A 12,467-nucleotide genomic window follows, 5' to 3' on the forward strand; every position below is an offset into this window, starting at 1 on the left:
TGATGCCTCATGGTGGGGTGTATATAGACTCCAGATTCTTTTTTTTTTTTTTTTTTGCCTTTTGGAAGGCAATTGGGGTTAAGTAATAGACTCTAGATTCTTAAAGGCCAGCTTGGCCACAGGGTTATAAATTTTTTTCTGTGTCTAACAGCTATCACTGATGATCATTTATCAAGTCTAGTGAGGGTATGATCATATTACCAGAGGGGGTATTCACAGAGATGAAATCATGAATCTTTAAAATATGTAGTAGTAATTTTAATTGTGAATAAAATAAAACCTAATTTGTCCTTTTCATTTGTCCATTCTAACAGACAGGTCATACTGCTTTGGAAACAGCTACCATATTTCCTAAGAAACTATATACCAACACCCAACAGGTTTCACTGTTGGCTCTTTTTGTCTTTTTTTAAAGTCTAAAATAATACTGTCCTTTGGTCCTTAGAAAAATGGGCATTCACTCTGGTCAACAAATCTTTGGGGGAAATAAGCCATCTCATTTATTCTTATTCCATTAATTAAGTCTCCCTTTCCCACCCACACATTTTACAAGATCTATGTCAATCATATGTGTCAGATAAAGTTGGAGAATAACAAAGGAAACAAAGAAAATTTTCATATCAATAGATAAGTGAATCCTAAAAACCTAAATGCCAAGCTTTTATTAAGCAGCTTTTTCTTTGTCTTTGTAAGAATGGAACAATTTATGAAAAATAATTTTAAGTAAAACCTCTAAGACACCATTTGGAAAATAAGAGAAACAAATAATATTCTTATCTGCTTGTCTTTGAAATTCATAATTACTCCTGGCTGTAATATCATGACAGTGTAGCACCTCTACCTTGTCCATCAGAATTATCTGCTATTAAGCCATTTGGACTGTGCTCCTCCGAGCTCTGCCGGTAAAGCCCTGCAGACAGTCGCCTTTCCGCATGTTGTAGTCTCTCATAACCAGCTTGGGTACAAAGGAACTCCATCTGTTTTGCCATCACCTTTTCAGGCTGCTAATAAAGCAAAAATAAAATCAGTGACTAAAACTGTCTAGATCAGACTCTTGAAAGGTTTGAAGGTGCCAATTTAAGACTCCAAAGCAAATATATTTTGCATTCATTAAAATAAGTTCACACTTTCATATATCATACACACGCTCCATAAATATGCATGCATGCCTATATTATCATGCTACAACACACCAAATGGATTTTTGGCAACCAAGCTGTCTTCTGAGGTCTATAAAAAGAATTCCTCTTTCAACTGAAAAGCAAAAGGTCTTTGGGATTGTGGTACAAGCTCCTTAGTCCCCTTTGAAGATTCTTTTCCTAAGAAATCTAAATGAAACAGCAGCATCTGTTAGGAGCTTCTTCCAACACAGAGGGCGATATCCTGGCATCTTTATTTTGGGATACTACATGGATTCTGAAAATAGAGGAGGACATTATGGCTGTAGAGAGAAAGGTGTAAAACTTCCATCTACAAAAATTGGTCCAATTTACCTCTCAAAGAAATTAAACAAAGAGAATATCACTGAACAACGTCCACACTGAGAGAGAATATCCATTTTCTTTATGGAGCCGGGCAGGACTAAAGCATTTCCCCAAAAACTAATAATAGATCCGATCTAAAGAGCATTTCGCAGTTTACAAAGTGCTTGACATCTATCTCACTGGATCCTCAAAACAACCCTGTTAAGTAGGCGGCATATAATTTCTGCAGAGGAAGAGAGTGAATGCTTAGCAAAGTGTTTGGTACGTAGCAAGAACTCAATAAATGCTTATTGAATTGAATTATTCAGAGAGGTTAAACTATTTGCCCAAAGTCAAACAGCTTGAGATGGCAGAACTGGGACCTAAACCTAAAACCTGATTTCAAATTCTACCAAACCCCCCTGCTTCCTATATCAAGGTAAAACATGTGGTTAGCTTGCTAGTATATACAATCATTTTTCCAAATGCTTTTTTAGCTCTTCTTCTTGCACTGTCATAAATGAAAACCAGTTGAAGCTTCATGAATTATGTTCCAGGTGGTTTGTCTTTAATGCTTTGCTGAGGAGGAATAGATAAAAATCAGCCTAATATGAATACCTAAGATATTGAAAATAAATGAAACAGTGGTATGTGTGATATAATATTTGTAAATAGTGTGCTGACTAGTGAAATAAAAGTTTTGGTTTTCTATACAGAAAATACACAGTTGAAAGTCTTGCAGAGTTTTGTATTTCTGTAACTTTTCTCTGGAAATTATTGAATGCCTTCACACAAGGCACTAAAAGAACTTCCAGAATGGAAAGCAATACTTTTTCTTTCTACCTGTATCATCTCTTAATTGTATCAGGCCACAAGTATGAAAATATGAAACAAAAATATAAAAACTTTCAAAGGGAAAAACATAACACTACAAACATGTATGTATTCATATACCTGGAGGAAGAGTGGTACAATAAGTAGAAAACTGGCCTTTGACTCAAGAAGACCTGGGGTCAAGTTCTTCCTCTGATACGTAATGACCATATGATACTGGGAAAATCAATTACCTCTCAGTGTTTCGAGCAATTTTTTAAAATGATGTTTTATTCCCCCCAATTACATGTAAAAACTATTTTTAACATTTTAAAAATAGTTTTAAGTTCTGAATTCTATTCCTCCCTCCCTCCTCTGCACCTACCCTAAGATGGTAAACAATATGATATAGGTTATACATGTGCAATCATGTGAAACATTTCCATATTAGTCATTTTGTGGAAGGAAAATCAAACAAAACAAAAGAAAGAGAAAAAGGAAGGAAGGAAGGAAGGAAGGAAGGAAGGAAGGAAGGAAGGAAGGTAGGAAGCTTCCATTAGTATTCAGACTCCATGAGTTTTTCTTCAGAGGCAGACAGCATCTTTCATCATGAGTCCTTTGAGATTGTCTTGAATCACTATATTACTGAGAATAGCTAAGTCATTCATAGTTGATCATCTTAAAATACTGCTGTTACTATGTACAATGTTCTCCTGGTTCTGTTCACTTCACTTTGTATCAGTTCATGTAAGTTTTTCCAGGTTTTTCTGAAATCATCCTACTTGTCACTTCTTATAACACAACAGTACTCCATTACAATCATAAACAATGACTTGTTCAGTCTAGACAACTTTCTAAGACTCTAAATTGTGAAGAAAACTTCCTGTATTGGTAGAGGGGATTTCCACACTGGGAAGTTCCCTTTAACCAACGTAATCACAGGCCCAAGTCCCTATCCCTATGCTATTGATACATTTATTTTTCTATAACCTTCAATCATAATCAAAGAATCTCAGAACTGGGTGGGACCTCAGAGACCATCTAATTCAACTCATCCCTGAAAAGGAACCCTCTTTATTATATATAACCAACAAGTGCTAATATATTCTTTGTTTGAAGGATTCTAGGAAAGGGGAAATCATAACCTTTTGTCATAGTTCATTCTATTTGTGTTCTAGTTCTAATTATCTGGAAGTTTCTCCCCAATTTAAGTCTATATCTTCCTCTCTGTAACTTACAGACACATACCTTCAGAGGCCAGGTAGAGCAAGTCACATGACACTCTTCTACATGATAGACCTTAAATGCTTCAAGATTAAAAATCCTGTTTCCCCCAAAGTCTTCTCTGCTCCAGATTACAGATCCTTAGATCCTTCAACTGACCCTCATATGATACAGCAACTAGATGGCAGAGTAGATATGAATGTTAGACCTGGAGTCAGAAAGACCTGAGTTCAAATCCAACTGCCAACACTTAACTAGCTATGTGAAATATGGGCAAGTCACTTAAACCTCTCACAGTCCAGTTTCCTCATGTGTTAAAAAGATAAAATAACAGTACCTACTTCACAAAATATATACACATATATAGCACTTGCAAACCTTAAAGTGCTATATAGTGCTACTTATATAATAATATCTTGAGGTGATTCACCATTCTGACTGCCCTCATCCTATCTTGTCAATATCTTTATTAAAATATGATGCCCAGACTAGAACACAGTATTTCAGATCTGGTCTGACAAGGGCATAATACAAAATGACTATTACTTCCCTGTACTGAACACCACACCTCCCATACTTCAGCCTCAGGTCACATCAGCTCTCTTGGCTGACATTTTACTATTGACTCATATTGATCTTGTAGTCTACTAAAACTCTCAATTTTTTTTTCATACAACTGTCTTGTAACTATTTTCTTTAAGATACAAAAGCATAGTATGCAACACTAAATACATCCTCTCAACATTGCAATGGAGGAAAGAGATCAGAGAAAAAGGAAAAGGTTCCATATGTACAAAAATATTTAGAGTAGCTCTTTTTATGGTGGCAAAGATTTGGAAAGTGAGGGGATGCCCATCAACTGAGGAATGGCTAAACAACTTGTGGTATATGAATGTGATGAAATACTAGGATGCTCTAAGAAATGATGAGCAGCATGGTTTCAGAAAAAACATGGGAAGACATCTGAACTAATGCAAAGTAAAATAAGCAGAACCAGGAGAACACTGTACACAGCAAAAACAATATTGTATGATGGTCAGCTGTGAAAGACTTAGCTGTTCTGCTCAATACAATGATCTAAGACAATTCTGAAGAATTCACGATGAAAAATGCTATTCCCCTTCAGAGAAAGAACCAACGGACTCTGGGTGCAAATTGACACACACTTTTTAAATTTCTCTATTTTTCTTGCTTTTCTGAGACATGGCTAATATGGAAATATGTTTTGCATGATTTCACATCTATAATTAATATCAGATTGCTAGCTTTCTCAGTGGGTTGGGGAAAGGTGGGAGAGAGAAAAAGAATTTGGTAGTTAAAATTAAGAAAAAAAAGTTAAACATAAATAAATAATAAGCTTTTTTGAAAAATAAAAAACTGATTGACAGCAACAATGACAACAATTTCAATGGAGGATGTTTATAATTGTCATAGTGGTAAAATGTATTGATTTCTAAAACCAACTTGGAAAAATACATTCATGTGAAATGTCAATTCCACTAGAAGCATCTGAGAAATTTAAGCACAAATATATGAGATAAGATAAAATAATGACTAAATTTCCTCCATCTTTTGACACAGAGATTCTTCTACTAGGCATATACCTCAAGGAGGTTAAAGACAAAAAGGAAGGTCTTATATGCTCCATAATATTCAAAAGCCACACTTTTTTGTGGTAGAGATCCCTAGGAACAAAGCAGGTGCTTATTGATTTGGGACTGGCTACAGGGGTGGAGAACCTGCGGACTCAAGGCCTCCCCACCCCCGGTCTAAACAATCATTTGTTTACATAATTACATAAATGCAATGGAATATTACTGAGCCATAAGAAATGATTAATATGGCAAATTCCAAGAAACATGGAAGATTTATGTAAAATTAAAAAGAGTAAAAGAAAACAGGAAGCTAGATGGTGCACTGGATAGAGCACCAAGTCTGAAGTCAGAAAGACTAGAAATCCTCAGTTGAAATCTGGCCTCAGACACTTACTAGTTGTGTGACCCTGGGCAAGCCACTTAACCCTGTTTGCCTCAGTTTCCTCATTTGTCAAATGAGCTGGAAAAGGAAACGGTAAATCACTCTAGTATCTTTGCCAAGAAAACACCAGATAGGTTCTTAGAGAGTCGGACATGACTTGATTGAAAAAGAAAACAGACCCAGAAAATCAATATATACAATGCCTGCATCAATGTATGCAGAAAAAACAATAAAACAAAGTTGAATACAATATAATTGATATGACCAAGGTTGACCCCAGAGAAGAATTTCTAAAATGCACCTCCTTCCTTTCACTGGAGACACAGAGGACTATGTGTGTGGAATGTTGCATATATTGTCAGAAGCAATAGTCGTGTTAGTAGTGAACTATTTTTTCTTTTTAAATATTTTTTTTTGCAAGGAAAGGCTCTGGGCAGGGGAAGGGGAGAGGAATATATTTGCAAATGAATGTGATTATCAAAACAAAAGGCATTAATAACTTTTTAACTTTCTCTATTTTTTTGCTTTTCTGTGACATGCTAATATGGAAATATGTTTTGCATGATTTCACATCTATAATTAATATCAGTATGATAGGTACAAAAAGTATCTATGATTTCATCGACTTGAGGGGACTCCTAGTGTAGAAACTCTATTCACCCATGAAAACTGCAACCTATGATAATGGGGTAGTGTGATATATTGGAAAGAGCTTTGGATTTGGAGTCAGAAGCGTTAGCTTTAAATCCTGCATCTGTCACCACCTACATGACTCTGGACAAGTGACTTTACCTCTTTGGGCAATCTATACAATGAGGAGGTTTGGCTAGATTACCTCTAAGACATCTTTCAGTTCCAAATCCATTATTCTATGAACCTAGGAAATGGTTTGAGGTACAAGCAGTTAAAGAACTTGTCTAGGTCACATAGCTAGCAAGGGTCTGAGTAAAGATCTGAACCCTGATGTTCCTGACTCCAAGCCCAACATTCCATTCACTTTAACACAGCCTTTAAAAAACCTGGCATAGAATATATATGTGTATATGTTGTAGTACTTGCTTATCAATAAACAGCACTTTAAAATTTTAAAGTATGGTCATAGTATTTATTGTATACTTTATAATATTTTAAATAATACTATTATTGCTCTTCATTTTTAAAAGGTTTAGTGCATGCAGACACTGAAAGCCATAGACTATTTTGCCTTTATACAGCTAACAGTAGCTTGATTCTTTGGAGTCTTTCTTCAGCCTCCAATCTTCAAAACTACAAAGAATGTTTAAGTAGGACCAGATTAGATTCAGTTCATAAATTTAACCAAACTAAAAGGATGTGATAGCTATCTTGTTTATACAGCTGTGAACTGGGGTAAACTTTAGAGGCAACCAGAAATCATTTCAGTCATCAAAACTTTAAAACCAAAATTAACTGACGCAGTTGCTTATTTTTCACTAATCATCGTTTCTAGGGAATGAAAAGTCCATGGCTATCAAACTGATGGTTTCCATTACCTGCGAATTAAGTGCTGCAAATTCTTCACCTTTAGCTTTGGCCAATGCTAACTGAACTTTTACAGCATCCTGCTGGAAAAGGGTCTGCACAGTATCCTGGAAATCTGGGAACCCATCCTATTAACCAAAAAAAAAAAAAAAAACCAAAGTTAACAGCATGCTTCATCTTTTCCCTGAAAATATCTAAGGGCTGTTCACAAAAATTCATTCATTAACTTCTCGTTTCTGTTTTTTCATCTTAGCTCACAGATTGCACTATGTTGAGGCACAGAGAGCTTTAAGTGAATTTCTTAAGGTTTTAAGGTTGCAGCGGTAACTTGGAAGAAACAAAATAGAGCAAGATAACAACAGGGTTTAAGTATCAGTATGGTATTTTGGTTCGTTTAGTGTCCAGGTTTCATCCCAAGTATATTCTGTCTAACAGCCTTAGACATTAACCACCATGTTAAGTGAAACAATATCATCCAGGATAATTCTACAAAAATAATTAATTAGTTTGCCTTGGCCTTGCTGATGTTACAGTGGAGTTTGGCTATGATGTATGAATGACAAACGATGTATGTGATTGATGCCAAAGAAAGAAGTCACTTGAAATAATCACAATAAATAAATGAATAGTAGAAAGGCACTGTGGTACAGTAGAAAGAGTACTAGACTTGGAGCCAGAGGACTTGGGTTCAAATCTCCTCTTATAATGGGAATGGGAATTTGAAGATCTTCCCTGCCCCTTAATAGGCCTAGGGGGAATCTGAAGACCTTCTCCACTCTGAAGATTAAACTCTGTCCCCTAATAGGTTGAATGTAGTCACATGGAGACTGTGGTGGGAGGAGTTTGCTGAAGGGTACAGCAGAGCCCACAGGAAGTTGGGAGTCAGAGATGGTGGCAGAGAGAGGATGCGCAGGGCAAGGAGTCAGATGGGCTCGAAAGTAAATATTGGTCTTGTATTGGTTTGTGGGAAGGCTAAAGGATGCTGTGGCTCTCTGTGTTGTTATGACCTGCTACCTACTTTACTACTACGGTGGAATCAGCTTACTGGCTTTGGAACTTGGTTTTCTGGTGTCTAAATAAATGCTTTGATTCTGTCCTCTATATGGAGAGTCTGCTATATTTTGTGATGGAGCGCCATGTGGGAATTATAGTCACAGTCTTTATCATGATCGTGGGTGCTGTAAATATTGCATTGGCACTACACCTCTATCACTTACTACCCAGTGAATCTTGGCTAATTCACTTAACCTCTCGAATTCTAAGTTTCATTATCTGCAAAGTAAAGAGTCTGGACTAGATAACCATTATGGTCCCTTCTAGATGAAAAATAAGTTCTCAAGTGACCCAGTCATCACTAAGAATTCAAAGAAAAAGGAAACAATAAAGACAATTTCCAAAAATATTGCCACTCAAAGGATGGAGATCTCAGAATGAGTAGGAATTGGTAAATGAAGAGAACACCAGGAGTCTAGTCCTGTGGATTCTAGCCTGAACTCTATCATTAATGATTACACTGAATGTGTAAAACACCTAACCCCTGCATTTGGGTTTTCATGACTGTAAAATCCAGTGATACTCATTTCTTACTGCTCCCCAAACACAACACTCTCTCATCTCCATGCCTTTTCACTAGCTGTCCCCCATGTTTCGCATTCCCTCCCTCTTCATCCTCTACCTCCTGGCTTCTCTGGCTTTTTTCAAGATTCAGCTCAAATCCCACCTTCTGCAGGAAGAAGCCTTTCCTGGCATGCCCCATCCCCAACTTTGTGTATATGCAGTTGTTTACATGTTGTCTTCCTCCTTCCTTAAAGGAAGAGACTGGGTTTCTGCCTTTCTTTTTTATCCCCAGGGCCTGGCACATCCTGATTTTGTTTGGTTGTTACCCTTCATAACCCCATTTTGAGGTTTTCTTGGCAAAGATACTAGAGTGGTTTGCCATTCCCTTCTCCAGCTCATTTTACAGATGAGGAAAATGAGACAAACAAGGTTAAGTGACTTTCCCAGGGTAACTTAAGTGACCTAGTCCAGACTTAGTCCTGACTCCAGATCTGGTACTCTGTATACTGCACCACTAGCTGCTCCATAGTAAGTACTGAATAAATACTGATCAATTGAATAACTCTAAAATAATCCACCCTCCCTACCTCCCTGGGCTGCTGGGAGGACTAAATGAAAACAATTATAAGAATGTTTTGAAATATAAAAACTGTTATTAAGGTGAAATGTGATATTATCGTTAACAATCCTGTTCTTTGGAACCCTTACCTTTCACTCTCCACTATTATTAACAAATTTGCCTTCACCTTATTCATCTTCCTTTTGTGCTCCTTTTACTTTCTTGTGACTTGGCTCCCCTCAGAAGACACTGTATCCCTGGCCATTCTTTCAACTGCTGAAAAGACTCTCATGCCTGCTAACACACTGGTATAGGAAAAGATGGCATATTCCTTGTTCACCATTGTCAGTTCCAAACCTCCCTCTGCTTCCATCATTCAACAACTTTTCCTACTTGGAAAATCACCATGCATGCATACATACATACATATACAGACATACATATATGTATATATTGTCACCCTATACAGTTCCTTGTGATAGTTTATCCACAGTCCCTAAGTTATTTTCTCTCCTTCTCTAGGAATTCAATACTCCCCTCTTCTCCACCCCAATCCCCTACTTTATACTAAAGGACTTCAGCAAACACACTGATGCTACTCCAAATACCTTTCAGTTCCTCAATCTACTCAACTCCCACAGATAATACTTTCATTGTACCTCAGCCATACAGTCATGGACATACCCTTCTCACTACCACTTACAAGTTTTCCACTTTCATAACCAACAATTCTAAAATTCATTTATAATGTGCTATCATTCCATGTCTCCCTATGCTACTCTCCTTCCAAACCTGCTCTCCATCCACACTGGGCCTTCCATTGCTTCTGCCCTCTGGACAATCCCAGCCATTGCTCCTGTAGAACCTCAATTTCTTTCCTTCTATATCTTGACCCTAAAGTTAAACAGCTAAACTTTAAATTGTTTTCTATTCTTAAATTCTTTGCCCTCTTGTCCAAGTGCCACCCATGCCATACAAAATCCAAATTCTAGATTGCTTCTCCCATATGCCTCTTCTTTTTCTTCTATTCATCCTAGTGAACAGTACCAGACTGATTCCATTACATACATGTTACCTAATTCCAATTGTCCCCCTTCCACTGAAGCAATCCTTTTACTCTTCTCTAATCACTGCACTCTCTTTAACTGTTGTTCTAAACCTCCTCTTCTTTCCTCAAGCTTCCCACATCACCCATCCCTATTCCTGCTTATGAGAACTTCACTTGACAATTTAAGGAGAAAATGGAAGCTATCTGCCATGATGTCTCTTTTCCCCTACTCTACATCTCAAAACCCATTGACATCATCTCCTACTCTCACTTCCTTTATTCCTGTCTCTTATAAAGAGGTGGCTCTTCTCTTTACCAAAGTCAGCACTTCTACTTTTACCCTTTTTCATATTTTCTTCCATTCTCTCTGGCAGTTGGCCCCTCCAAAATTCCCTCTTGTCTTCAATTTCTCCCTTTTTCCTGGTTCCTTCCCTATACCCTATAAACACACTCAGGCTTCCCTAGTCTTAAAAACTTTGCCTTGATCTTATCTTCAAACCATTGCTTTATATTATTCCTCTCTTTCACAGTCAAATTCTTCACTCTCTCCACTTCCTTATCAACCCTTTAGAATCTTGCTCCCTAACTTTACTGCCTAACTGAAACCACTCTCTCCAAAATTACCAATGATCTCCTTTAACTGACAAATCCAATGTCCTCTTTTTAGTTCTCATCTCTCTGAAGCATTTGCTACTGTTGACTATGTTCTCTTCATGGATACTCTTTCAGTTTTCCTCCTACCTGTCTGCACATTCCTCAGTCCCCTTCACTGGATCATCCTCCATATCCCACCTCCTACCTATAGGTGTATCCCAAAGTGATCTCATCAGTTTCCATGGATTCGGTTATTATCTCTATGCTGGAGACTCTAAAATCTCTATATCCAGATTTACTGTCTCTCATGACCTCTGATCTCATGTCTCCAACTGCCTAATGGACATTTCTACCTGAATATCCAATAGGTATCTCAAATTCAACATGTCCAAAAAAGAGCTCAGAATCTGTCCCCAGAACCACCCCTCTTCCCAAGCTCCCTATTTTTCTCAGAGATAGCACCATCCTTCCAATCACTTTGGTTTGCAACACTGGAGTTACTCCTGACTCTTTATTCTCTTTCTCCTATATCCAATCAGTTGTCAAGTATTATAGGTTCTATTTCTACATGATTTCTTGCATCTGTCCCCTCCTCTCCATCTATCCTAGTTCAGCCCTCACCCCCTCCTGCCTAGATTATTACCCTAGCTTCTTAAGTGATCTCCTTGCCTCAAGCTTTTCTCCTCTCTAATTTATCCTCCAATTTGCTGCCAAAGTGATATTCCCAAAGCACAAATCTAATCACTCCCTTGAAAAAAACATCCAGTGGATCTCCTATTATCAGCTGAATAAAATATAAACTCCTCTCTTTGGCATTCGAAGTCCTTCATCATCTGACTCCAGCCTACCTTTTCTAGGCTTTTGCCATACTCTCTACATTTCAGCCAAACTGAATTTTTTGCTATTCCACATACATGGCATTTCATCTCCCCAGCTTCACTCAAAGTTCAGCCTATGTGCTACCTTTTGCTAATGCTTCCCCTCAAAAAAATTTCACAATGAGGAAACCAAGGCCTACAAAGGTTAAATGTCTTGCTTAGGGTCATATAGTTATTAAATGTATAAGGAAGGATTTGAAATCAGATCTTCCTGACTCCAGGTCCAATATTCTATACACCATACCACATTGTTTTAGAAGGTAAATGTCAATAGTACCTTGTATATGTTTTTATTTACTTATGTGTACACATTGTTTCCCTGATAGAACATTAGTTCCTTGAGGGCAGGGATTCTTCTGTATTTGTCTTTGTACTTCCAATACCTATCATAATACCTGCTACATAGCAGTTAATATTATAGATTTATTATTCTTAGAAGATAGGACCACTTCAAAGGGGAGTGGGGATGCCGCTACAATATCCATATGATAAGTGTTTTAGGAAGGAGTTTATGAATAGTACATTGCCTCACACTAGTGCCTCAAAACAAACAAACAAACAAAAAAACTATTCAGCAAATGATATACACATAGTAATGGGACTGTTTGCCAAGACCACCACTGCACATTTATTTCTGTCACTGTTTTTTCCAGCTTTCTATATTATTCAAGACTCCATTGGTAGATGAGCTATGTGGGTTGGGCAGCTGTCACTCTGAAATACAAAAGGATTAAAATATCCAAAACTCTATGGCTTTAGAAATGAAGGGATGAAGATGCCACAAGAATCTAGACTCTACTAGTCTGTATGTCCAATGCTGAGCATATCTTTTATTTATCATTTGTTTTTTCATG

The 12,467-nt window shown here is 37.3% G+C and overlaps 1 protein-coding gene across 9 annotated transcripts in view; it reads right to left on the reverse strand.

The window, feature by feature from the left end:
- Nucleotides 1–12,467, reverse strand: part of NAB1 (NGFI-A binding protein 1) — a 58,750-nt gene that overhangs the window by 7,287 nt on the left and 38,996 nt on the right. For 5 of the 9 annotated variants that reach the window (XM_069070197.1, XM_069070196.1, XM_069070193.1 and 2 more), the window contains 2 exons: nt 6,989–7,105; nt 842–1,004 (listed from right to left, as the gene is read on the reverse strand). In XM_069070197.1, the coding sequence (XP_068926298.1) occupies nt 842–1,004; nt 6,989–7,105 (280 nt within the window). The remainder of the gene's footprint in view (nt 1–841; nt 1,005–6,988; nt 7,106–12,467) is intronic. The other 4 variants (XM_069070198.1, XM_069070194.1, XM_069070200.1 and 1 more) reach the window with 2 other exon arrangements.

Source organism: Petaurus breviceps, unplaced genomic scaffold, assembly GCF_028583685.1.
Source record: "Petaurus breviceps papuanus isolate PSGF00001 unplaced genomic scaffold, PetGlider_PUasm1.0 90804, whole genome shotgun sequence".
Taxonomy (NCBI): Eukaryota; Metazoa; Chordata; class Mammalia; order Diprotodontia; family Petauridae; genus Petaurus; species Petaurus breviceps.